The sequence below is a fragment of the Neophocaena asiaeorientalis genome, unplaced genomic scaffold (genome assembly GCF_003031525.2).
Source record: "Neophocaena asiaeorientalis asiaeorientalis breed wild unplaced genomic scaffold, Neophocaena_asiaeorientalis_V1.1 scaffold78, whole genome shotgun sequence".
NCBI lineage: Eukaryota > Metazoa > Chordata > Mammalia > Artiodactyla > Phocoenidae > Neophocaena > Neophocaena asiaeorientalis.
This window is the reverse complement of record NW_020175018.1, coordinates 7,705,197-7,732,083: the sequence shown is the minus strand read 5'-3', so window position 1 is coordinate 7,732,083 and position 26,887 is coordinate 7,705,197. Positions and strand designations below refer to the sequence as shown.

At 61.0% G+C, this 26,887-nt stretch overlaps 1 protein-coding gene across 6 annotated transcripts in view; it reads right to left on the bottom strand.

The window, feature by feature from the left end:
• The window catches only part of DAB2IP (DAB2 interacting protein), a 76,592-nt gene that overhangs the window by 15,593 nt on the left and 34,112 nt on the right, over window positions 1-26,887 (bottom strand). For all 6 annotated transcript variants that reach the window (XR_003005598.1, XM_024762324.1, XM_024762325.1 and 3 more), the window contains 7 exons: window positions 12,485-12,638; window positions 10,673-10,771; window positions 9,229-9,783; window positions 6,021-6,162; window positions 5,787-5,931; window positions 2,877-3,113; window positions 993-1,194 (listed from right to left, as the gene is read on the bottom strand). Coding sequence is in view for 5 of the 6 variants with exons in the window: in XM_024762324.1 (XP_024618092.1) it covers window positions 993-1,194; window positions 2,877-3,113; window positions 5,787-5,931; window positions 6,021-6,162; window positions 9,229-9,783; window positions 10,673-10,771; window positions 12,485-12,638 (1,534 nt within the window). In the remaining variant the exon portion in view is untranslated. The remainder of the gene's footprint in view (window positions 1-992; window positions 1,195-2,876; window positions 3,114-5,786; window positions 5,932-6,020; window positions 6,163-9,228; window positions 9,784-10,672; window positions 10,772-12,484; window positions 12,639-26,887) is intronic.

Here is a 26,887-nt window from a genome sequence, read left to right as displayed (position 1 = left end):
AACAGCATGTTTGTAGTTAAAAGCTGGGCCTAATCTGAACGTCCAGTAAACTAAATGGTGCAGTCACATGACAGGACAGTCTGTGCCATTAGAAAGGTCACCGTGGCGGTGTGGCATGTACTGTCGTAAAAAGATGCCGATGACGGAGGAGTGAGAAACGCATGTGGCACTGCACGCGAAGTTCTCACTTTAACAAAAAGGGAAGGGACTTTGCCTATGTGTGTACTTAACATATGCACAGGTGTATCTAGAAGGCTACACACCAGAGCGCCCTGAGTGGTCACCCCTAGGGACGGGACAGGAGTAAGAAGGCCTTCCAGTCCTAGTTCAGCAGTAGCTACTTTTGTAAGATGGTCTCACAGAGCCCCGGAAAGCAGATGTTCTGGAAGTGGATCCTGGCAGGCCCAGCCCTTGCTGCCAAGAACCTGCTCACTGTGCGAGCTGGGGCTGCTTGGGACAGTGGAACCCAGGCCACGGTGGCTGCAGCAATGTCAGAGAGGTCTAGGGAATAACCATTTCAACTGATGGCCAAGGGCAACTCTGGAAAGGTTTGCAACTTCCTGCCTGACATGTGGAGGTGTGGCATCTTCAGTCTTCTTTTTCATATCGGTGGCCTTAAAACCCAGAGCAAGGACGTTTTCAGAGAAGCAGCTAACCCTGATCACATTTTTCGGAGGCAGGGAGCACACCCTCAGCAGTGGACTCCATCCACTCAACGCCACAGCCAAAGCCCCAGTACACAGAGCGGCCTCCCCTGGGCGGGGGCTGCCGCGTGAACACGGCGCTCCCCACCGAGGAAGTGGGCCCCGAGATCCCCAGCGCTGACAGGGCCTGGGCTGGGCCCTCGGGCTCCGGCGCCCGGCAGGGCCGCTGATCCGCACCGCACAGGCGAACCCTCTGAGCCCCTGGCTACTCTGGGAGCTGGAGCGGCCTGAAGCAGCTCTGGTGGCCTTCGGCCCGCCCTCCGCCCATTGGGCCCGGTGCACAGGCACCTGCTCCAGCTGGCTGACGGCCTCCCAGAGCAGCGAGTGCAGGCTGGAGAGCTCGCGGCCCAGGTCGATGTAGCCCTCGAAGCCGGCCGTGTTGGAGATGGTCTCGGGGTTGGAGATCTCCAGCAGGAAGCGCTGCATGTTGGTCCACTCGTGCTCCAGGAACTGGTTCATGAACGACATGTACTCCTCCTTGCTGCCAAACCTGGAGCCGAGCAGACGGGGTGAGTGCCCTGGGCCCCGCCCAGGAGCCCCCCTTCGCCACTTACTCCCCAGCCAGCCAATCCACTCTGGCTCAGGGCCCTCATGGCTAAGGCTAGAGACCCTTTCTGGGCCTTTTCTCACAGGACCTGGAAGGTTCCGTGGCCCTCACTCCCCATTCACTGGCAGTCACAATCTCCTTCCTCTTTTCCCCCAAATGGCAATGGCCCGGTGCGCAGACGACTCTCAGTCCATGCCCGGCCAGGTCTCTCTGCTGAGCTTTCAGACACATTCTGCCACAGGCACCTCCCCCTTCGTCCTCAGCTTGGCCAGGTCTGCGGTCATCTCCGGCACCCCGAACCTGAGCCCTCCTCTGGGGCTCCCTGCCCCAAGGGGAGATGCCACCACCCAGCAGAGAGAGCTGCACGAGGAGCCCGGCCGTGGTCAGCTCCCCCCGTGCCTCCCCCACCACTGGCCAGGCTGCTGACCTTACCTTCTAATCACCCCGTGACCTCGCAGCAGTGCCTCCAGCATCGCCACCTCCCGTGCCCAATACTTGCATCCCTTTGCTGTTACCAGAAGCGTAATTTTGCTCTCCTCCCAGCCTCTCGCCTGCCAGTCCCGCCCCCTCCACCCCCTGGCCCCACTGCAGTCAGGCTGAACTCTGCAGGACTCTCACCCTCTCCCTCGCTCCAAGACCCTGCCTGGCCTTCAAAAGCCCCTGCTTTCCTCTTGGGTCTCATCTCCCACCTCCCCCAGCCTGGCACTTGCTGATTCAGGGACTGCACAGTGCCTGGTCCCTCCCGGGCCTGTCTGCCCCTGCTGCCCTTCATCCTGACACGCAGGTGGGGGAGAACGTCTTCTAGGAAGCCTCCCTCTCTCCTCTCCCAAGAAGCGCAGGGCCCTCCTGCGAGCCCGTGTGCCCACATCCACCCGCTCTCTCCCCTGCTGTAGGGCTGTCTCCCGGAGGGCAGGCCGGGCCCAGAGGAGGCCCAGAGGGGGACCCCAGCCACACCTCCTGAGAGCGCCTTGATGACCCAGCCCTTCCGTTTCCACCCACTCCCTCTAAGGTACAGCGAGAACACTGAAGTGCTTCACTAGCAAAGACGTCCTTGGCAGCCTTAGATAAGGACAATCCGAAACAAGCCGGGTGCCCAACCACAGGGGTCGGCTTCAGGAGACACAGGCCCTTGTCCCTCCAAGGCATATTAGTCACTCATTTCAAAACCAAGCGTATGAATGGTAAGTACATGGGAGAATCCTTATGATAAAATGTTCATTCAAAGAAGCAGAAGGGGGCTTCCCTGGTGGCGCAGTGGTTGAGAGTCCGCCTGCCGATGCAGGGGACACGGGTTCGTGCCCCGGTCCGGGAAGATCCCACATGCCGCGGAGCGGCTGGGCCCGTGAGCCATGGCCGCTGAGCCTGCGCGTCCGGAGCCTGTGCTCCGCAACGGGAGAGGCCACGACAGTGAGGGGCCCGCGTACCGCCAAAAAAAAAAAAAAAGCAGCAGAAAGAAAAAATACCTTGTCTTCTCCCCTTTGAAAATTACACGGAAACATACCACAGCGGCATGTATGTTCAGTAGGGGAGCTGGGGTGCGGGGAAGGACTGAGGACAGCAGGGACTGGCCTGCCGCACGGCCCAGCTCTGGGGCGGACCCTGCCGTCGGGGGACGTGGCACTCACTTGGCGAAGTTGGCCAGGTTCTGGGTGACCTTGGCGATGAGGGTGAGTGTGCGGGCGGTGCGGTCATCGGGGTACTCCTGCAGCAGGTTGAAGAGGGAGGGCGACATGATGGCTGGGCAGAGGAAGCGCAGGAACAGGGAGGCACTGATGAGCCGCTCGCTGATGTCTGGCCGGCCGCGGCTGCTGCACTCTTGCCGCCACGAGGCGAACACCTCCTTCAGCTCCCGTGGGAAGACACTGTGCCGGGACACACGAGGGGGGGCTGGCCGTCAGGCAGGGCGCCGGGACCGGAGGGGGCAGAGCAGGGACCTGGTTCTGGGTCCAATGGAACCGAGTTCCAGCCCTGCTCCACCATGAGGGCTGTGTGAGCCGGCACAGGGAGAGCACAGGAGCAGGGCCGCCCGGGCCGCAGTCAGGTGGATCTCTCTCCGAGGGGTTGAGTGGGGTGGGACACAGGCACGGGGGAGCCGGCAGTGAGGGCCAGCTTCCAGAGGGCTTCACCCCCCTCCCCACATGGCAGGCATCAGGGTCTAGGGGAGAGTGAGGAAAACACAGTAGGAACAGACCACCACTCCATGGTTCCCATCCCTGCCTTTTGAGACTTACTCCCTTGACTCAAATAACGTTATAGAGTTAGAGGTTTTCAGCAGAGCTCGGGGTGATCAAGAAGATGGCTGGATCCTAACCACAGGGTGAGGACACGGCTCCCTACTTTCTCAGTGGGGAGGGAAACGGAGGCAGTGGCCTCCCCAGGCGGACCCGGTGAGTGTAGGCCGCATTCCCGGCACCCGGCTGGGGGCTATCTCCTCTGGGCGTTCCCCCCACTGCCACAGGGAGGCCCCACCAGGCCAAGCTTTAAGTGGCCTTCCTATCTTTTCACCCTAGAAGATGGGCGCTCCCCGAAGCCAGAGTCCACCTGGCTCTGTCACTAACTAGCTCAGGGTGCTCTGACCCAGGGCCTGGCCCTCCCTGGGCTTCGGTGTCCTCACTCTCACGCTAACAAGGCCTGCCCTGCCGAGCTCACAGAGCCATCTTAAGGCTGGGGCCCCCCAACACTTTTAAGAGGCTTTGGTCAGCTTGAAAAGCTTCTGCCCAACAAGCCCAGCACCTAGCCCGGTGGACTCTGGCAGTGAATGTGGCTGAACCAACAAGGACGTGGCTAGAGAGGAAGTGAGGGCAGGTGACCTTTAGTCCTGGCCTCTGAAGTACCAGGCACAGGACTGGGCAGGGGGCAGGCGCTGAGTGATAACATCTATCAACAGCCTTGTTCAGAACTGAGAGGTGCCTCTGGGCCTCTACAAACGCCAGAAAGAGGAAACAGAAAATCATTGTCCGTGGATATGTTTCCCTGTGTCCCACACCCGGTCCGCCCTGGGAACAGTGGGGCAGAGGGTGAAAACACAGCCTAGCCCAAGGGTGGGAAGTGTGTTCCAGAGCGCAGGCTCTCTGGCTGCCCCTCTTCCCCTGGTGCCAGGGTTCATTTTCAGCTCAGCCCAAGAGGCCAGGCTGGCCCCAGGTGAGCACCCTGTGTAGCCCTGGGCCAGAGGGCCCTGGGCCGGAGGCGCCCACCCCACTGGCTCTGGCCACTCCCTCTGCCCAGATCCAAGGCTGTCGCTCACCTAGCAGGCCCGCCTCTGCCTGTCCTTCGGGAGCAGCAAAACATTCCCGGGCCCTCCTGTATGCCCAGGCCCGAGCTGGTGAATCTGCCTGGCCCCAGGGCGCTCAGGGTGTGTGCAGGAAACGGACTTGGACAGGCACAATCAGGCACTCTGATGGGAGCGGGGCTGTGAGCGAGGGTGCCCAGGAGAGGGGAGCCGACCATATGCGGTGACCTGAAGGAGGGCTGCAGAGGGGAGCCAGATACAGGCCAGGCCGGGAAAGAACATGATCAAAGAAAGGAGGGAGGTATGGCTGGGGGTCAGGGGGTGGGAATGGGGTCAGGAGAGTGACCTGGATGGGGACGGGATGCAGGTCCTGAGCTGCAGCAGTGACCGAGGAGGAAACCTCGGCAGCTCCTCCAGTGTGAAAATATACCCACTGCTTGGGGCTGGCGGCACGGTCCCCTGGACAGTGACGAGGCTGTACTCGGCACCAGGTCAGCCGCCACCAGACATACATGCCTGGGACGCTAGCCTTGGAGCCAGGCTAGCACTCCTCAGCGGCCCCGGGACTGATCCTGGCCCCGACCGCGGTCCTGTATGAGCGGCCGGCTCAGCACGCCTCTGCTCCTTTCTGGGGCTGCCAGGAGCCCGCAGACCTCTGTCCCAGTTAAGGCCCAATCCACCTCCTTTGTCCTCTACAGCCCCAGCAGGAGGTCCACACCCGGTGTCCAGGCACCCACACAGGCCCCTGCTGGGCCTGATCACAAGCCTGTGAAGTGAGCACCAGCTCCTACGGACAGGTGAGGAGCCCCAGGTGGGTGCCCGAGCAGGGCCTTGTCAGTCTGGCTCCCTGGGCAGCCCCAGCACCTACAACAGCACCAGCTGGTGCCCACTGTTAAGCATGTGCGATGGACTGCCAGGTCCAGTCCTCACCACTGCACAAACCACGTCCTGCATGTATACTCTGGAACACTGCTTACGTCTGACAGCCCAGAAAGGACCAGGACGGGGGCCTGGCAGCCCAGCGAGACTCAGCAGGGTCAGGCAGAGGGTGGCTTCCAATCCCAGAGCCCCACTCTGAGGCCGTGTGAGGTGCGGGCGTGTCCCCTCTCCTCTCCTTATTAAACCTCAGCTCTCCCGTTCGTGAGTCGGGGACGATGGAGGAGAACCCCTCACAGAGCTGTCCGGAGGGAACAAAGCCCGGCACTCTGTAGGCACCTGCACATAAGGACACAGAAGGACAGGGGGGACGCAGGGGTGGGGGGCCCTGGGCAGCTGAGGCCGAGAAGGGCACGGAGGCAGCACTGACCAGTAGGAGTTGATGATCTTGCAGAAGGCCAGCTCGCAGCACATCTTGAGGTTGCCCTGGTGCTCGGGGAGGTCAGCGGCTGAGCACTTGCTCGGGTCCACTTCACAGTTCTCATCCGACTCATACAGCGCTTTGATGAACTCCCCTGTGGCCAGAGGGCAGGAGGGGACAGTGAGGACCTGGCGAGCTTGCCCCGCCTCTGCCCTCTGCCCCTGGCCGGCCCACACGCCCTACCCAGTGCGTCCTGCAGGTACTTCTGGCCCACCAGCTTGAGGTACTCCTCGATGGCCTTGGTGGCCAGCGTGTTCTCCCGGAAGATGAGGTGCTCGTCTCCACAGCGGTCCACCTCCGACATCATCAGGTCTGTCAGGAAGTCCTGTGGAGCCAGGTGAGGAGAGTGGACCTGAGCAGACTCGGCAGGTAGGACCCTAGGGTTCCAGACCCACACCCTAGCCAGGAGCCCCTGCTCCTCGAGGCTGCTCCACTGCCAAGCTACTGGTACCCACTGGTGGGGGCTGCCTGGGAGTGAGGGCAGGGCAGCCTGATGAGGGGAGACGTCTAGCCATGGCCACATCAGAGCTGGGTACCGGATCGGCCCATGGGCCCCCGTATCCCAGCCGGACCCGCGGAACTCAAATCCCTGCTCAGCCCTGCCCAGGTCTGGTGGGGTGACGGGAGCGGAGCTCCCCCGCCCAGTGCCATCAGTGTCGAAGAGGACAGGTGGGCTGCCCTCTGCCCCTCGCACAAGCAGCTGCCACTGTCCACCCATTACTCTGATGGGGTCTCCCACACCAGACATGGGCTCGTTCTGTGTAGCCTCACAGGCAAGGATGAGAGAGAGGCAGAGGCAGTCCGGCTGCCCTGGAAGGCAGTGAGCCAGTGCTCAGTTGGAGAGAGCACCGACCTCGGCCTGGGCGGGAAGGCGGCCCACCAGCCTCTCAGCCCCAGGCGCAGCTTCACGGGCAGACACCAGGAGGGAACCTGAGCCCACGCCTTCCCTCCCGACTGCAGGGAGGCTGCACGATGAACCTGCTGCATCACCCAGGTGGAAACTCCTCCCTGGAGCCTGCGCCTCCTCACGCCCACGGCCAGCCTTGTGACTTGGGGGATGGGGGGGAGGATAGGCAGGAGGCAGGAAGTCGGAGACCCGGAGGAGGGTGACAGTCGGGCCAGGGGCCGCCCTGCACAGAGGCTGCACTGGCCAGTGCGGGCCAGGGCTTCTGGAGCTCTGGAAATTCCTCACTCCGATGGGCACGACTCTGGGCCCCATCTGAAATCACAAGTGTCCCTTGAAATACAGAACCGAACTCCGGGTCCCGGAGACCTGGCTGGCTGGCCAATGGAGAGACAGGAGGGGCTGGCGGGAAGTGGCAGTTGGCCTCTCCGGGGACCACACAGCATGAGGACCCCTTCCTGACCACAGGTGACCTCCAGGGCCCCCTCTCTGAACACACGACAGCAGAGGTAAGTACTGCGTGTACTGCTCTGCTCTTGCCCACAGGGCTTCCTGAACTCCTGGGGCAGGCGCGAGGCCCAGGTGGGGAAGAGGAGGGGCTCTCTGCTTAGAGCTAGGACCCAACAAGGGGGAAGAGGCACAGAACAGGACAGGGACCTGTCCAAGGCCACACAGCTACCTGGGCCACACTGGGCCCGAGTCTCTTGTTTCCAGGCCCTGTCCCTCCCCTCGCACTGAGGGGAGGGGGGACGGCCAGGAGAACGTGCCAGGTGCCCCCCACATAGCCCTCCCCAGGGACTGCAGGGCCCTCGTCACGTGCTTTCGAGAGGCATCGCACCCATCAGTGCCCAAGTGGTCAGAGTTCGGACAAACGTCATGCCAGCAGCCCGAGTTACTTCCTATCCTTCCACCTATTGCTCTCCCCACCTAAGGGCCCACTGGGAGGCTGCAGCCCTGGCTTCCACCTCCTTCCACAATAAGCACCCTGATTCTTCTGTCTCAGCTGTGAGTATGAGAGCAAAGGTCCCTTCAGATCGGAGTCAGACTCCCAGGCCAGCCCAGCCCTCGGGGGCCACGTACTGGAAGAACAGACACAGAGACAGAGAGGATGCTGCTCCAGCCCCTGCTGCCTCCCTGGAACTCCCTCTGGAGGCAGGGCTTCCATTCACTTAGTTTCTAGCCCCCTTCCCACTGCTAAGCAAGAAATTAAGAGATGGTCCCACATGCAGCTTCGCCCAGGCAGGTCAGAGGCTGGGGGCAGGGGAAGGTGGTCCAACAACGCGGAGGAACCGAGTGCTGGACCCCACGGGGCCCATGCTGGGAAAGCGCCCCTCCCTGTGCCTGCATTGGTCCCACACCATGAGCCCAACAGGCAGGGGCTCTGAAGGGCCCGAAGGAGGCCAGGGCCTTCCAGGAACAGATAGAGGATAAGGGCCCCAACGGAGCACATGCCCTGGGCTCTGCCTGCGGACCTGAGGCCCGGCCCTGCCCGTGTCTTCCCCAAGCCCAGGCTGAGGGCTCAGGACCTTGACCAGGGCAGTCCCTCACCCCCACCACAGGCCGCAAACCACACCACGTCCAGAGGGCAGAGGCCCAGCTCCCGGGGCCAGCACGCAAGGCCTCTGCAGCATGGATGGACCCCACGTCCAGCCCTTCTCCACTGCATCCAAGGGAGGGGGCAGGGTGGAGAGGGGGAGGTGTGCCCTCGAGGCCCACAGAACCACACTCCACTGCGGATGGGCAGGTAGGATGGGCAGGTAGGCGTGTGGAGCCTTCCAGAAGGAGCCTACCTGTCTCCAAAGCCAAGTGGGTGGGGCTGAGGTGTGGCCTGGCAGGGAGAGGCAGGTGAAAGGCCAGGAGAGGGGCCCCGCCCCGGCCCTGAAGTAGGGCCTGCTGGAGGGCTTTAGATGAGCTCTGCTCCTAGAGACTCTGGAGCTGGGGACGGCTGTAGCTGTGGCAGGCTGCCCGTCAAACAGACGGCTGCAATAGTGACTGTGTCCCATGTGTGTGAACTGGGAGTGAGGGGGGAGTCTGGGGCTCGGACAGCGGCCTGCACCCTGGCGGTCACCTGTTGGGATGTGTCCCAAACTCAACACCTCACTGGACGTGTGTGTCTGGGTCGCTGGGACCTGTGTGCCGGCAGAGGTGGGCCTCGTGGCCTGCTCGCCTCGAGCCTCAGGGAGGGGCCAGCCCTCTGGGGCAGTGGGTGAAGTCCCTAAACCCATTTCCTCACTGCAAGGTGTGCTCCGGTCCAGGGGCTCCATACCCGCCTCTGTGATCAGCTCCAACCACGGCGAAGGAGCACGAAGTCCCCACCCTCCACGATGCATCTCTTGGGTTTCAGAAACTCACCTGGCTGTGACCAGTGCCTCCACCAGAGCTGAAATCCATGACGTGGACATGGGGACCGGTAGGTAATCCATCACGTCACCCAGCCTCCCACGGGGCAACATGAGGTGGGGTCCCGCCTGAGGCCCACACACCTACCTTCACCTTGCCCGTGCTCTGAAGGATGTGCACCAGGGCCGATGCCATCTCCTCCTTGGTCTTGGCGCTGAGGATGGGCTCGAGGGCGGCGCAGAGCCCCAGGTAGTGGTTGGTGATGTGCTCGGCAAACTCCTTGTACATCTCCATGGGCAGGATGGTGATGGTCTGGTAGCGCGCCTTGATGCGGATCATGGGCCCGGGGCCCTTGCCGCTCTTGGGGTTGGGCGTCACTACCGGGTACCACTTCTCCACGAACTGCCGGCCGGCCACGGAGGCGGCGGGCAGGCTCACCAGGCCCAGGTAGCTGTTGCGTTCCTTCTTCTTCTTCTTGTCCGTCTCGCGGTACAGGTGGACGGTGACGGTGCGCAGGGGCGGCAGGTTGTGGAACTCGAAGTGCTCGCCCCAGAAGACGTTGTCAGTCTTGAGCTTGCCCGTGGTGCGTGCGTACAGCACGTCGTCCAGGCACAGCTCGCACAGGTACTTCTTCTTGGCAGGCAGGTCCTTGGCCTCGATCACCCACAGCTTCAGGATGTGCTCCACGCGCCGGCTGTTGTCCTGCGCGCACACACAGGGGGGCCGCGGTGACTGGGGGCCCAGCCGCCTGCCCATCACCCAGCCCGTAGCGGGGAAGAGCTCTTGGAGCCTGGAGGGACCGGGCCCCGGGCGAGGGACAGCTCTGGAGTCTGACGGCTGTGGAGCTATGGGGCTGGATCTCTGCTCTACTTCGCCCTAGCTCACTGACCGTGGGCAAGTGACCATCTAAGCCTCAACTCCCTTTTTTTTATTCCCTTGGGAATTAAAACCGAGTACAGAGCAGGTAAGAGGCTGGCACGATGCCTGGCACACGACAGCCGTTTACTGGCTCCCCTGCAGTTTGCTGGTCTGCAAAGTCACTTAGAGGTAAGACCATCACTAAGGCCCTTCCTTAGTAATGTCATGGCGACCAGGACTCAGCCCAGGCCAAGCTGGCCAGGGAGGCAGACACAGAAGCAAGTGATGACAGTCGGGGTCCCAGGAACCTTCTGGGAGAAGCCTGGGGGCAGTAGGAACACAGGAGGGCACCAGCCTGGGCCGGCGGCACTCGCCTGGAGGAGGGAACAGAAAGCGAAGCTGGACTCGAAGGGATGAGCAGGATTCGGCCGGGGGGGAGAGGGTCAAGAGCTCCAAGCAGATGGACACCAGCACCCAAAACCCCAGTGCTCAGTTCTCTGGCCCAGCGTCTTCAGTGTGCAGCTTCGAAGGCTGAGGCCCCCAGCACGAGTCAGCCTCTTTCAGAGCCCAGCACTACGGCCCGCTCGGGCCCTGCCTGCACGCAGGCTGCCTGCACCCCCAAGCCCAGGCCACACCAGAGACCCCTCCGTCTGCTCCCTCACGTCGGCGTCTGTGCTCTGCTCTGAGTCTAGCCTCCACCCCCGTGCTCTGGGGACAGCGGACACTGGCCCACCTTGTTGGGATGCACCGCTCGCCGCAGGTTCTCCATCCACTTGTCCCGCTCGGCCGCTGACCGGCAGGAGAAGCACTTGCTTCCCGACGACGTCGTCACCTGTGGGGGACGGGCAGGACAGCGTAACGGGGAGGGGAAGGCAGCAAGGAGGCGTGATGGAGGACCTCCAGGACTTGAGGGAGTTTCGGCTGCCGGGTCTGACCGCACCCCAGCCCCAGGCAGGAGGCAGAACAACGACTCCCATATTTCACATTTGCGGGTGGTGCACCAAGACCTGTGGTCCCAGAGCAAGACGGTGACAGGAGGGTGGCCCAGCCCCGTGCCAGCTGGTGCCTAGTCCTGGCTCCTCACCCCTGCCTCAGTGCCCTCTGACCACAGGAAAGCACCTTTCTGAGTCCAACCTCATTCTCCTGGAGATGGTGGGAGGCAGAGGGCACGGGCCCCCGCACGAGTCAGAGAGCAAGGCTTCACCCAAGTCTCCCTCTAGCGGTGGAGCCACAGGCACCTAGCAGACAACCACGGGTTGGCACGAGGGTCACCTTGGTCCTCAGCGGACACCTGCTGGTGATGCTTCTCTTGCCAAGTGACAGTGACAGCAATGGCGGTCACAGAAGGCTAACCTACTTGGGGCCAGACTAGAGCACTGAGAACTGGGCTGTCTGGGTGTGCTGGGCCCTGGGGTCCTGCCTGGAACCCTCACCCTCCCCTCCCTGTCTGACTTGCCCATCTTCTGGTCTCCTCCAGGTGAGCAAGCCCAGCCCAAGCTGTTCCTGCCCTGTTCCCGCTGTCCCCGGCACGCCGAGGTCTCCACCAGGGAACCAGACGCTTTATCTAGCCATTCACGGGCCTGCAGAAGCCACAGCACCCCCTGCTGTGGACCAGTGGGCAGGCACCATCTTCAGCCCGCCCCAGAGAGAAGTCAGAGGCCAGAAGGAGCCCAGCTAGGCCAGGAGTCCTGAACCGGAAACGGCACCCAGTGGGCACAGGGCTAGGGCAGATGCCAGGCACCACCCTCCTCTTCCCCTGGAGCTGGGGGTGCCGGGAGGTTGCCCTATTAGTCCCAGGGTCGTGCCTCTGTCAGAAAGCTCTCCTAATTATGCAAGACTGTTGGGGGTGGGAAGCTTCCCAGAAACAGAGGTGGGAAGAGAACATGAATAATTAGAGAAGCAATTAGGAACTCCCAGCAACACCTGCGACATTAGTTACCCTGGCTCTGGCTTGGCCTCGGGCTTGTAGGGTGACCTTTGACATTGTCTTGCCCTCACTGGGCCTCAGATTCCCCATCTACAGGGAAGCACTGGACAGGTGATCCTCGGTAACAGCCCTGTCAGGTTGGGTGGCTGACCCTCTGCTCTCAAACCTTGGGTCACAGAACGCCGGGGCAGGAAAGATTCTGCCTTTCACCACGCAGAGGCAGGGACAGGGCCAGAAAAGGGGACACTCCCCACTGCCCTACAATGCACTGGAGTGGTTTTGCAGGAGGGGTGAGCAGGCCTCGAGACCAGCTCTGGGGCTTGAGCCATTCCACATACGCCTTGAACTCCCCCCCACCCACTTGGACCTCTTGCACTTCCCAGCATGGGGGACAGTGCTGATCTGTCTCCAAGGAGGCCACAGAGCAGGAATGAAGCCCCCGTCTCCCAGCTCCACTTGGTCTCTTAGGAGGCAAAAGCTATGACAGATTCTGGCCGCTGTCCCCAAGAGCCTGGCCCCTGCGGAGGCCAGGCAGCACTCTAGGCGGGCGTCTGGAGGAGACCTGGCCTCGCGGGAAGAGGACACCAGTACCCGCCCCGCCCCTGCGGCAGGACCCACCTCAAAGCAGTAGTCCTGGCCCAGGATGCTGCTGTGCACTGGCTTGATGACCACCTCCTCCTCCATGCTGAGGTCCAGCGCCTCCACCGCGCTGCTGGGGCTGAGCAGGGACTCGTGCGAGCGAGACTCCTTCAGCCTCGGCATCAGATGGGACCTGGGGGGAGGGCAGCAGGGTGCGTCAGGTCAGGCCTGCCCTGTCCCCTCCCTTCCCTTCTCCTCCAGGAAGCCTGCCCAGAACCCCCCATTTGGAGGCAATCACTCCCCTCAACTCCCACGGTCCTTTCTGTCGTAAGGCAGAGTTGGGGGGAAGCGACATCATGGTGCTGGAGTCACGGAGACCAGCCAGTCCCTTTGCCCCAAGGCAGGACTCTGGGTAAAGGGCTCAGCCCCTAAGTGGCGGGGGGTTGGCCGGGGGGGGCCGGCGGGGAGGTAAGGAGTTGAAAGTCAGCACTGGGTGCAGGGTAGGGCTGGACCTGGCTTCTCAGCAGCCCGAGACCCACAGAGAAGAGCGGACCCGACCCAGGCAGCCTTCTGGGGGTCTGGTGCCTTCCCCATCCCATCCCCTCCCCTCTGCTCCAGTCCCCATCCAAAACAGAAGCAGTTGCCCTGTTCCAACATTTGTCCAGGACATCACTGCTGACAGGACCCTTTCTCGTACACCATCCCACTCCGCCCACTGGCCCCAGGCAATGCAGGAGCACCGGGAACTCTGCTGCTCCTTTCTTACAGACCGTGAGGCTCAAAACAGAAGGGATGCAGCCATCTCTGCACGGTGCCCAAGAGCTGAGACTCAGACAGGGTCCACAGGCTGGGGTTCGGGGGTCAGGCCAGAGTCAGTGGGTCCAGCACAGGCACAAAGAGCACAGGTAGTTCACTCCACCTGATGCCCAAATGGAACCTGGACCAGGACTGGCTCTGACAGACCTGGCCTTGGACCTGGGCCCACTGCTCACCTACCACGTGGGCCTAGACAAGTCACTTCCCCTCTCTGAGCCTCAGTTTCCTCGGCACTTCACGAGGAAAGCGCCTTAGATGGCATCTGCTCCGGTGCTCGACAGAGTCCACCTCGGAAAGGCAAACGTCCCTTTCCAGAGTCAACAGGACACACAGCAATGCCCCACTGGGCCCCCTCCCACAGCCGGGGCACAGGAAAAGCCAGAGGACCAGTCAGGCTTGCAAAGACCACCCCGGGAGAGGCTGGGCAGGCCTCGCCCCTACTCATGTCCACAGTCCAAACCCTGGCCTTAGCTCACCCAGACCTCCTTCCCCCAACACCCTCTGCTTTTCAGCTCCTGGCCTCCGGGTCCAAGGCTCAGGCCATCACCTCTCCCTGTCTCGCCAAAGACCCTCTCTCAGGTCAGTGAGGCCTGGCAGGACCACCACAGACCTCCCTGTAGGGCACATACACCCCATAACCCATTTCCATAACCACCTGTGGTAAGAGGGCCTGAGGTCCACCATGTGTGGACCCAGGAATCCAGAGATGAGCCGAACAGACCCTGCCCAGAGGGCTTCACAGGCTGACAGAGGCCACCCTCCAGCCCCTATACTTCTCCATGGCAACAGCCCTCCCTGACACGCTGTCCTGTGCTAGGCACTGCATGGGAATCAGGGCTGGAACTGGGACCCCAGCTCTTGGGGACCTCACAGCCCAACCCAAGAGACCCAGTCGGGCTCCCCCATGCCCAGCATGAAGCTGGCGCAGAGCAGGGCCCAGATCCCTGGAGCCGAGTCAATGCCCTCAGGCAGGACTCCTGAAAGCTCCCAGGGGAGCGGACCAGAGGGAAGCTGTGAGGCAGGCTAAAGTCAGGTCAGAACCCAGCCAAACCTCCCCAGGACGCACTCGAGGCCCAAGGCCACTGGCACGCACAGCTGTGGTGCCTCTGCTCCTCCAGAACCCTCTCCGGGAGACCACACCGCACACACGCACTGCTGCGGCCACACCAGGTGCTGACAGGCTTCTCCCGGTGACAAACCCTCCACGTCCTGCTCGAACGGCCCAGCCTCCTTCCCATCACGGCACTGACCAATGTGGTGGCTGGGTCTGCCATCCACTCTGTTGAGATTCCACCCTGGGCCTCCCTCCATACCTCAGTACAAGGGACGCCCTACCTCAGTTGCCGGGGAAATCACCCACCTCGGAAGGGCTGAGACCCAGAGCCCCCAGGCCCGCTGTCCAGGGCTGAAAACCCAGCCCACCGATCAAGATCAGGCTGCTTTCTGGCCCAGCCTGGAAAGCCCTGCCAGGTAAGATGCTGGGAGCTGGGGCGGGTGGAGCGGGCACCCAGGAAGTATTCTACATAGGGAGGAGCTGGCAGGCTGCGGCACCGCCTCCTGCCTGGGGCACCTGAACGAGCCGGCTGGGGAGAGGAGAGAGAGGCACACTCAGCAGACAGGGCCTGCCCAGGGAGACCCGAGGGGGCCTTCGTTCTACAGCCCAGGAGCCCAGCGGGCCCAGGCCAGACCCCAAAGCAGCCAAACCCCGGAACCCGTGGCTGCAGAACCCTCCTCTTCCTTCCCCACCATCCTGCCCCACAAGCAGGCCCCAACTGGCCCAGGCCTCACTGCGAAGGCTCCTGACAGAATGGAGGACTACGGGAAGCTCAAGGCTAAGGCATTCTGGCCGCAGCTGGGCAGCCCTGACCCTCCCCACCTCCCCAGGGATTCTCTAAGTGGGAGGACCTGAAGCAGGGGCCGCACCCACCCCTGCAGCCCAAGCTCACTGCAGGGGGCGGGGGAGGGTGTCCAGGGAGGCCCAGTGGCTACTCCTAGATCTCCCAGGTGCTTCTGGGAGTAGAGCTGAGGGCCAGGCTCTGACCACTGCCCTATGATGGGGCAGGGCTAGTGGGCCTTTGCTCTCTGACTCACAGGCAGACACATATCCTTCTCGCTCAGCCTGCAGTCCACCTGCCCCCCGCTCCCCACAAGGCTCGTGGGGGAGAGAAAGGGGCACCTATTCACCAGGCCCTGACATGCAGCTCTGGGCCCAGAGGGGAGCTGGTCTGCTGTGACCCTGCAGGGTGGGACCTCCTGGCACAGGGGACTGCTCCTGTGGCAGTGACTGATAAGCTAGATGACTGGGGCTCAGGGAGGGAAAATGGTCACTTGGTCACTGGACCCAGCAGGCCCACCTCACAGCCTAAGATCTACCTCTTCCAGGAAGCCAGCCAGCCCTGTCCCAGGCCCACAGCACAGCACCCCCTAAAACTCCACCGCAGGGACCCCTGCCCCATCAATCACCCACGGCAGGCCTCGACCCGGCCCGCCTCTGCTCCAGCCAGCATTGCTGGGCACTTCCTTCCTCACCTCCAGCTCCTGCCTTCCCAGGCTGGGCCAGAAGCCCATCCCGGGAGGGACCGTGCTGCAAGAGGGCAGCGAGCAGGCACGGTGTCCCTACCCAGGAAGCTTGGTGGGCGCCCACCTCCACTTGGCCAGGGCACCCAGCTGGTCACTTTCAACTGCACACAACTCTGCCAGGAACACTCATCTACCCATTTCACAGAAAGGTAAGATGGGCTCAGGGAGCAGCAGTCCCTGCATCTGCCCGAGGCCCCCTGCTGGAAGGAGGACACAGGTTGGTCTGGGAGCCCCGCCCATGGCTGCCCTCTGTGGCGTGGAGGTCTGCGCTCTGACACCATCGTATGCAGGGCCTCTGCTGCCCCGAGGCTGGGGTGGGAGAGAAGCTGGCCCAACACACCCACTGTGTGGCCTCCCCCAGTGCTCAGCTCAGTCTGTGACGGCACCCGCCGGGGACCTCCTGTGATATCTGGGGACCAGAGCCTCAGTCTTTGGTGAGATGGCACCAAGGAAGACAAAATCCGTCGCAGGGGACCTCTGCTCGTGCAGGTTATCCCCACAGCCCAGGTCTGAGCTACTCCTCACAACAACCCTGCCAGGGACACCACATTGGGTCAGAGAGGCCACAGAACCAGGTCCCACGGCAGTGCTGTGGGCTCCACGTGCCTGGCCCTCCTTACCTGGGCCAGGCTCGCCCTGGGCTGTGCCCGCAGGAAACAGCACACACAGCACTTGGCTGAATCCTCACAAGGCTGAGAGGATGCCCACCGGACCCCGGCGAGGCCTGCTTCAGGGAAGGCAGGTGACCGGCTCAGGGTCTCAGCTTCCTCCTGAAGTGACCCCTGTCCGTGCCCCAACCCCCCCAGGGGCCCTTTCCTCATCTGAAAGATAAAGAAGGACTCTCTGTCTCAAATAGCAATAAGTGGTAACACGCACACACTGAAGTGCTGGAGAGAGGGTCTGCAGGGAGAGGCATTCCCCCAGGCGATGGAGTCATGAAGAGGGGCTTTCCCATCAAGACCACATGGGCTCAGCTGCAGCCCTGCTGGCCGGGGTGCATCTGCCTGTCCCACCTCACCCTGGGCTCCTCTTCCCCAGGGGTCACGATTCCCTCAGGCAGGCCTCCAGGCACAGGCAGTCCCCTCCACCTAGAAATCCCCTTGTCCTATCCAACCTTCAATACCCAGCATCAGAGCCTCTTCTTCCAGGAAGCCTTCTCAGACTCCCAGGGCAGAGAGCGACCTCAAACCCTAATGTTCATTAGGCTGTGCTGGGAAGGCCTGTCACAGAGCTGTCTCCTTACCAGGAAGGGGGCTCCTCGTGGGGAGGGCTGGGTCTGGATCAGCGCTAAGATTCAGAGTTCCTGGATCAAAGCCCCAACACTGCAGGAGCTGAGGTCAGCTAAGCCTGGGGGAGGGGGAGGAGGTCAGCTGGGATGAGGACAATCCTCCCTGGTCCCTCAGACGCTGTTAGTGGGAGAAAGCACCGGCCTTCGGGGCAGCCGCCTGCCCACGGCCAGTTCCCAAGAGCAGCACCCTGGTGCTTGCCCAGAATCTCCAAGAAACACCCCTCCTCTTGATCTGTCCAGGTATGGGGCGCTCCCTCCATGTCTCCCAAGGTCAGGGGCTCATCCAACCCTCTGTGGCTGCACCCTCCATCACAGCCGCATCCTCCCGAGACCGTCCCAGACCCAGCTGATGCTCTAGACCTTCGACAGCCGCCCAGTCACTAGAGGCCCCATGTCCCCTACAGTCCCCCCTTCCTGACCTGGACCAGCTGTTCAGGTGGCCTTTACCTGCGTCCTCCATGCCATGGAATCCTCACACTTCCTGGGAGGGGGGGTGGTGCCACGATTCTCAGGTCACAGACAGGAGAGCCAAGGCCACAGGGGAGGGAGGCCTGCCCTGACCTCCTCTGCCTCTGAGAGGTCTTGGCCAGGGCCTGGGGGGCAGTGGGGGAGGGGGGCAGTGCCCTCCCACCAGATGGGCCCCTCTGCCCAACATAGTGTCACTCCTGCCCTCGGCGCTCCCCTCACAGCCTACGGAGAATCAAGTCTCAGTGCTTCACCCTGGGGTTGAGCCCTCCCCGAAACTCTACCCCTGCCACACCACACCCTGGCAAAGGACCTAGACTCTCCTCGCCAGCGGGTCCCAGGCCAGCAGGAACTCCCTCCCTCTGGGGGGACCTCTGCCCAGGCTGTTTCCTGAACCCGTCCCACCCTTCCCTCCACTCTCTGCCCGACAACAGCCTTTCCTGTCAGCGTTCAAAGCCCAGTCCGAATGCAGCCACCATCACACTGTCCCTGGTCTCTCCAGACAGACAAATGCTCACACCCGGGCCGGGTGGCTGAGCCCCACTCCACACCACTTTCCCACCTGTCTCCTTACCCAGTTCTCATGAGAACCCATCAGGACTGAGGTACCGCACCTCAGAAAGGCCAGGTGTCGTGCCCAAGATCGCACAGGCAGCAAGTGGCCAAGGGGGACTGGAACCCCGTTCAGCAGACTCCAAGCCTAACGCTGTCCGTGCAAGCCTCGCCTTCCCCTCTGCCCACAGGCGGCCACGCAGGGCCACAGCCAGCTGACCTGCTCGCCGTGACCCGCTTCGCTCCAGGTCGGGTGGAAGAGCCGCGGGGTTGGCTGGGGTTGGGCAGCGGCGCCCAGGGCCCAGGAGCCCGGGAAATGTGGGCACGCCACAGGCACGGGCGGAGCCGCTGTTGGAGATATAGCCAGGCACCAAGAGCAGCCTACTGTGAGGGTGGGGGGGGTGGCAGGAACAACGGGACATTGTCCTGGCTCCTGGGCCACAGCCTTATCTGATAGCCTTCCAGCCAACCCATGAGCTGTTTTTCAACTCCGTCCTTTTTTCTTTTAAAAGGTTAGTGACACAAAAGTTTAGCAAATTCCCTATTATTACAAGGAGGGAGGAGACCTGAAAATAAAACTTGTGATAATTAAAAAGCCCTATATGACACGGGGAGGATGTTCCCAGCTACGGGTGGGGTGAGTTGAGAGTGGGATTGGATAGCCTGGAAGGTAAGAGGCTCAGAATCTCCTTCCAAACCTCAAGGGACAGAGGGAGTTGCCGTGCCTGCCCCCAGAGGGCAGGGCTGGGACCAGGAGAGGCCAATTCCAGCTCAGTCACACTGTCCACAAATGGGCCAGCCTGGTTTGGTTTTAGAGGAGCGGGCACCCTGTCTCTGGAGGCATGCAAGCAGGAGCTGGGAGCTCTCTTTCAGACATGTCGAGGAGGCGCTGCTCGCGCTGCTTGGGGGCTGCTGGCATAACAGGCAGGCAGGCAGCGGAGTTAAGCCCCAGGGATAAACACGCAGCCCACACACCTGCTGCTGGGAACGGGCAGGAGAGCAGCAGGCCCTGGCGCCAAGGGTGCCCGGCTGTAGGAGGAAATCTAGTCTCCATTCCCTATAAAACACACGACCATGAGTACTTTTAACTCGTGCCACTCTCTAGGACTCAGTTTCCCCATCTCTGAGCAGGGAGAACTGACATGCCTTCCTCCCAGGGCTCCTGAGAGCGTCAACTGAGACAAGGCAAGGAGGTGCTCGGGGGAACAGGGGTCAACGCCAGCGACCACACCAGTCACTCATGCCGGTCCCCATCCTCTTTTGTCTGCTCTAGTCACTGCCTCATGCCAGACACCCCTGCAGGAGCACGGACACAGCTGTGAACAAGGCCGATTAAGGATTACACACCGGCATCAAGGCTGACGTTGCTAGGGGAGATGACACTCCTGATGTGTGGGGTAACGAGACAGGGATTTTGCAGGCCATTCTCTGTTCCTTTCCCCTGACCACTCAAATCTCTCACCTTCTCCAGGCCTCAGTTTCCCCCATCTGCAAACAAACTACATCTAGCCAAATGCTCTGGGATGCCTCCAAAAAGCCCCCCCTAAAAACAAAAACGCAATAAAAGCCCCTAATCTCTTGAAGGGAAAGGAAGAAAGAGGGTGTCTGTGGGTGGGCAGGAGACCCTGCTGAGGGCCCACTTTAGCCCTTCGGCCTGTGACCCCGAGACCTGGCCTCTCACCTGCACGCCTGTGTGGTCTCACGCCACTGCCTACAGCCACAACCAGGCCTGGACGGGGCAGAAATCCTGGACAAGGTTGGTCTCCACGGAGGAGGTGCCCACTTGAGGGCTGGCAGAACCCGTGGACTCTGGAGTCGGTCAGAACATGCCAACCATGTTTCCACCTGTCACAGCCAGGCAGATCCAGGGAGCTGTGCCCACAGTAGAAGAAGCCAGGTCCCGGGGCACAGTCAGGGGGAGGGCGCTGACCTCCTGAGAATCAAGCAGCCTGACACAAACAAGGCAGAAAGCCCCTCCCCCCTCGCCCACCCAGAACATCCAGCGGAGCCATCTCTTCCCCAGGCCCAGCCTTGCCCTGCTGGCCTGGGAACCATTTGCTGAAGCCAGCGCTCACTCCTGGCCCCGCTGGGGTCCCAGGGGAGGGGAGAAGAATGCAGCTGCCTGGTGGCCCCCAGGACCCTGGGGAGACAGAGCCTGTCCTTAAAAGGCAGAGAGGCTGGCCGCCCTGCCTGGGAAGGCTTCCTGGGATGACAGGGCCTAGAGGCCTGGTCCGTCTCGGCCCAGGGCTCTCTAAGTCCAAGGCAGAGGGGCAGATCCCAGCAGTCACTAGAACCAGTGTGAGCCCATCCGCACACCCACACTGAGCCCTGGGCTGGGAGGTGCCCGGTCTCCTGCCTCACCCTATCCCTGGGAGCCTGTGCCTTCCCGACACCGCAGGGCTGAGTTGGAAAAGGAGAGTCCACACGCCGGCAACCAAGACAGGAGGACAGGATGTCTCCTCACGTGCCACGGCTACAGCGCAGCCCGAGGCCTGGCTCCAGGGGTGCCCCGTATATGCTGAACCATCGACACTGTGGCAGCTGCTGCTTTCTCACCTGCTGAGATACTTCAGAGACTGTGACCGAACCCCCAACATGTCAACTTCCCATTAACATAAGGGACCATCCACTAACCACCACTATTCCTCCTCCCAGCCACCCAGAATCCCGTCAGCGAAACCTCCTGGCTGCCTGTTGCTGACGTGGGGAGAGGCCAGGGACATGAGGGGGCTGCTTCTGGCCCCTGAGCTGGAGAGGCGCCCCTCAGCATCCTGACCATCCCCCATCCCACCCTTTCCACTATAATTCTGCAGCCTAAGGGAGTTTTCAAAGAACATTCAGGGACACATTTACCTCCCCACATCCCTACATCTTTTTTCGGGGGAGAGGGGAGGGCAAGGGGCACACAGAGAGAGAAGAAACAAAAAACTTTCCATCTATTCCCCCAAGTTATCCCGCAGCCTGAATAATTTCCGGTTTTTAATCAATAGTTGTCAGACTTGTCAAATGACTTCGGGGACCACAAAGGAGTTTTTAAACATTCATAAACCTCAGCAGAAGAGCAAAGTGCCCTGAATTTTAAAAGAAGAGCATCTGAGGAACATTCATTGAATAGGATGAGATCTGGGCAAATCGAAAGCGAGTTGAGGGCCAAGTGCTCCTGCCGCTGCTGAGCGGGGACAGCTCTCCGTCCCTTCCTGGTCCCCAGGAGAAACCGCCGAGCCCAGCCCGGCCGCTCAGGAAGATTAAGGAGAATAACACCCCAAACCCTAAGGTCCCCTCAGCTCCCCCAAGTAAAGCTCCCCCAGGCAGGAGCACAGCAGTAGCCCCATCTGGCCCACGGCTCCTCCACTAGGAAGACTCTGGAGAACGGTCGAGGCCCCGGCCGTGCTGTCCCTTCCCTGCGAGCTCAGTCTGTGCCAGTCTCCTCCTCACATGTGTGAACACGGCCCGTGCATCCCCTTGGTCCCACAGATCACACCGCCGAGTGTGGGACTAGCTTCTGACTCGTTCCCCCACCTCCACCCAGGACCATAAATACCAACAGCTGCCTCAGGCCCTGGGGACCCACGACCCAAGTTGGGAAGGATGATGAAATGAAAACAAAGAACAAACTGAAAACCAAGGCTTCCATTCCCCAAGGAAGCAACTTCCCTCTTGCTTACCTAATTCCTCCCAGCTCTCCACCTCCAGGAAGCCCTCCTAGGCTCAGCAGACCCCTCCAAAGAATGTCATCTTCTCCCCTCTTACCCCTCCATCCCAGACCCAGGTGCCGTGCCAGGTGGTCTTCTGGTGCTGTGCAAGTCATTCACGTTAGGGTGACAAGGCGATCTGGGGACTGTCCTTCCCCCACCCCTGGGCATTAAGCTTCCTACCTCAACCAAGGACCAGCCACGTGTCAACACAGCCCCAGCCCCTGGCACCATGCTGGTTGATGACTGGTCTAATGTGGTGAGGCCTCCTTCCTTAAAAACAAACACACATAAACATAAAGTTCTGTGACTTTGGTCAAATTAAATAACCTGCACGTCTCAGTTTCCTTATCTGTAAAATGGGGAAGACATCACCTTTGGTGCTACAGGTGTAACCTGACACGCAGGGAGCCCTGCTTTACCCTGGGCATTCTGCCCCTTCCCACCTTGCAGCACTTCTCCTTTAAGTAGGCACCTCCACGTCCCCATTTAAGGAGAGACGGGCACCCTAGGTTCTAGCAGCAATGCCCATCTCCTGTCCCGCCACCACTTAGGACAGAGGGGCTCTGTGGCCTCAGGGAGATGAGGCAAAGACACGAAGGGGAAGGGGCATGGGCCAAGGGAGCACAGACCTCGGGTTGGTCTCTCCTGCACCTCAGTTTTCTCACCTGACAAGTGGGCTGCGCTGCCCTCCTCCCAGAGCCTGATGGAGGTCTGACATGCGAACACCCACCCCGCCTGGTTTGAGCTAATCCAGCGCCCCAGTATATAGTTACTGAGTGCCTCCAGCATGCCAGCGCTAAGTCTGGGGGCCTTGGGACCCCAGCTCCCCATCCTCCCAAAGCCTGGTGTCTGGGAGTCCCAGCAGGGCATCAGAGCTCTGCTTCCCAGACCGAAACTCACAGGAGACAGCCAGGAGTGCTCAACAGCAGCAAAAAAGCAGGAGCAGGGCGGGGGTGCTGACAATAAGCCACAGGCTCCCAGGCCGCCAGCAGAGGCAAAAACGCATGTCAAAAGCAGGGCGTGGCTGCCGAGTTCCTCCTGCTCCTAGTGACCCACCCATCCGTGGCTCTCCAGCTCCCGCCTCACCCACGACAGCCCACACACCTGGCACGTGCACCAGGCAGGCCCTGGCTCTGCGGGGTTTTTCTGGGATTTTTTTGTGGTACGCGGGCCTCCCACTGTTGTGGCCTCTCCTGTTGCGGAGCACAGGCTCTGGACGCGCAGGCTCAGCGGCCATGACTCACAAGCCCAGCCGCTCCGCGGCATGTGGGATCTTTCCGGACCGGGGCACGAACCTGTGTCCCCTGTATCGGCAGGCGGACTCTCAACCACTGCGCCACCAGGGAAGCCCAGGCTCCGCATTTAGCGGACTCCATTGCTCATGTGGCCCAGCCGCCCAACTACAGTTAAGGAAACATGCCCTGAAGCCGTGAGGAGCTTCCCAAGGCCAGAGAGTGTGCCCGACTCCAAGAGCCCACCCTCTTCCTCCCCCCCCACCCCTCCCCCGCTGACTCTAGGATAAGCTAGCCCTGCCTGTCATTTGCCACTGGTCCACAGGATTCCAACCAGCAATGCCTTAAATACAGCCTCCAAGGTGCATCCCAACCCAGCCACACTGGGCTGTGCACGTACACTCAGAACGTGCCCAGCAGCAAGTGCGCCTTATCCATCAATGCCCAGCTCAAAGACCACCCCTCCGTGCTGCCCACCCCCCTCACACAGAAGAACCGACACCTTCCTCCAGGGTTTCCCCTAAGCACTCCACCCTTGCGAAGTGGAGGCTCAGGGAGGGAGGTCCAGCAGCTTGCCCAAGGTCACAGGTCACAGGCACCGGGGCAGGGCTGGAGGCCTGGCATCTGGGCTCCAACTCCAAATTCTTTTCACTGCCTGTCAACGCCTCAGGCTTTCACCAAACCTACAGGGATTGTGTGATTAAATGCACCAACTTTCAAGTAAAAAAATCGTGGGTCACCAGAACTCCACTGAGCCCTGCCTTTGTCACCTCCCGTGTCACCTGTCTGGAAAATGGTGAGGACACATAGTTGTAGGAGTCTGATCCACCGGCAGCACCCCAGCAGTGGTAGTGAACGTGGGCAGGACTAAGGGACACGGAGACTTGTAAGAAGCCAGGCACAGGGCTGGCACTTCACAGCAGCGGCTCATTTGCCCCTCACGACCCCTCCACAGGACAGTGTGTGACAAGCCAAACCCCTGACTTCTCTGGTGACGGGGTACTTCCCCAGTAGAGACTGCCGCATCACAGGGGCCTGGTTCCGGACAACCGTTTCAAACATTTAAGCTGGAGCAAAACATACCCCAGGCTCAGACACACCGCCGGCCTGCAGGCCAACGGATCAGGGAGCAGACAGAGGCAGGGAGAAGGAGGGAAACAGAAGAGTCCAGCTGGGACCCGGGGCTGGGGCAGGGATGACACGACCCCCAAACCCCAGCACAGCCCCACCCAGGGCAGCCCCGGGCTCGGCGACTCGGAGCAAAGGCCAAGCTCATTTCCTGGTTCGGTTCTCGGTGCAGACACAGAGACCACCAGGCCTGCTCGTGGAAAGGAGCCACTGGCACTTGGTTTCCTCTCTTTCAAACACTAAAAACAGCAACACGACTCCTCGGTTTCTCGCTTTTTGTCGGGCCATCCTAATTGCTTCCACATTCTGGGCCGGTGGTGGACGTCCACAGAGAGGCAGAGGCACCATCGCTGGGGAATGACTGAGTCCCTCCCGAAACCGGGCATCCTCTCTGACCGGCCGCTCCCACCCGCCTCAGTTCTCCCTGGGCCCAGGAGGCTGGTCAGGGGCCGAGACTGGCAGCCTCCCTCCTGCCTTCTTTCCTGGCCTCCCTCACCCCAACCTCCGCTCAGGCCATCAGGTCACTCACCATCCCTCAGCGCAGCCACCAGGCTCTCCAGGCCCAGGCCAGCCACCCCGCTGCCCGCTGTCCCCCACCGGGCCCAGCCAGTCCGGCCCTGCTCTGGTCCTAGACATACCATTCCAGCCCTGTCCACTGGGACTGATCATAGCTAGTCAAACAAAGGCTAAGTTCCAACTCTCCGTAATGTGCTTTTAAAGGGCCAGTGTCCCACTTGGGTTGCTGGGGACTTAAAGACACACCTTCCTTTTTCTGTACAGGAAACAAGACAGCAAAAACCCAAAAATCCCTCAAAAGTCATGATCAGATTAGAGGCCTTGGGAAGATTTTAGACAAAATGCACGATAGTAAAAATCCGAATTTCATTTGAAGAACCCCCAAAACCGCAAAACAAGGAGGCTACATCTGAAGAATAAGAGTGGGAAGGGCAGAGTTTTTAAGCACTCACAATGGGTCGGCACAGCACTCAGCACTTCACAGCAGCGTCTCATTACTCCTCACAACCACACCACAAGACAGGCAGCAGCTGGACTCATCTTACGGAGGAGGAAGACGCAGCGGGCAGAGGCTCCCGACTCGCCCAGGATGGCACAGAGCGGCCCAGCCAGGGCCCAGCCACGTGAGGTCAGCCAAAGCCAGGATTCTTCTCCCACCTGCTCCCTCCAGAGGCCCCTCCTGTTCCATATCGACTAGCAGCTTGCCTTCAAACACGCAGGCGAGGAGGAGGAATCATTTGTCACAGGTTCCCAAACACTGGGCTTTCAGTCTAGGCCTCCAAAACCTTGTGAGGTGGGTTCTACTCTTTCCCCCTTCTCACAGATGAGAAGATTGGAAATCAAGAGGCACAGGAAAGGCAAGGAGAGGGAGGAGAAAAGAGGGGGTCCGCAGCCCCTGCAGGGGTGGGGCATCCAACAGCCAGGCCCTCGTCCCTTCCCAAACAGGCTCTACAGTCAGAGAGGGCAGGTAAGGGAGCCGTCCTTCCAACCTCAGGGTTCAGGCAAGCAGACCAAGGTCCAAAGGAAGGGAAGAGGCAGGGCTGCAGGGATGGGGGCTCTCCTGGGGCCCCTAGGCTCCAAGGGTGGGCAGGGGAGAGGAAAGGAGAGACGTGACGGCCTGGGCCTCAGTACCTGGTCTAGCAAGCCCTGCAAGGAAGATGGGTCATTTCCGGGCACCAGGAGTGGTTGGGCAGCCCATAGGTGCTGTACAGCCATCCTATCAGAAAGGCCAAGGCCAGGCGGAGTCCTCAGACCTAACTCTGCAAGGGCCAGGTCATTCAAGGGTTTACCACCCTCAGTACACTTCTATGGAGCCTGGCAGTCAAGTAAGTCTGAAGCCGTGTAGCCTGGTGGTTAAGAACATGAGCTCTGAAGCCAGACTGTTCAAATCTGGACTGTGCCACTTGCGACCTTTTGTTCTTGGACAAGTCATGTCACCTCTCTGAGACTGTTTCGCCCTCTGCAATAATAACAGTACTCAGCCTCACGGGCTTGCTGTGAGGAGTCAGTGAGTTACAGAACAAAGCCTGGCTTCCAGTGAGCACTTAATAAAGACCAGCAGGTTTAGCTACGATGAAGGACACTGCCCCAGGATATGCTGGGAGACACAAAGTGGGAAACTAGCTTCCTGGGTAGTGACCCTGGGAAAGTCACATCTTTCTCTGGGCCACAGTTTATTTCTGTAAAGAGGGGGTCCAACTGGGACCCTCAGTGACTACCAGGCAAGACCCTCTAGCATGTCCCATATGCCCACCGTCCTCCAGAAGCATCCAGGTCATAAGGCCATAAAGGCTGAGAAAGGCTGGGCTGTAGCCTGAATTCTTTGCAACATAAAAACAGCCTGACTCTGGTCCACCCCACCCCCCAGGCTAACTGGGGGTCTGCTGGGTAGGGAGAGGGCGCAAAGCCACATGGCCTGTCAGGAGGCAGCTTAAGGCATCACCTCTCCAGGTAGAGCCCAGCCCCACCCAGGCAGCTCTGGACCTCAGTCTCCCCACTCCCTTGTGAGGGGCAGGCCCTCGCCACCTCAGGTGTCTCCCAGGGTACTTGCTGCAGCTGAGCTGGCTTTCCATATTGCCAAGTTTAGCAGCCGTGCAAGCCCTGTGGCATAAAGAGCCTCCCAGAAGCTGTGGGCTCCCTGGGCCCCAGGAGTCCCCAGAGCTTGATCAAG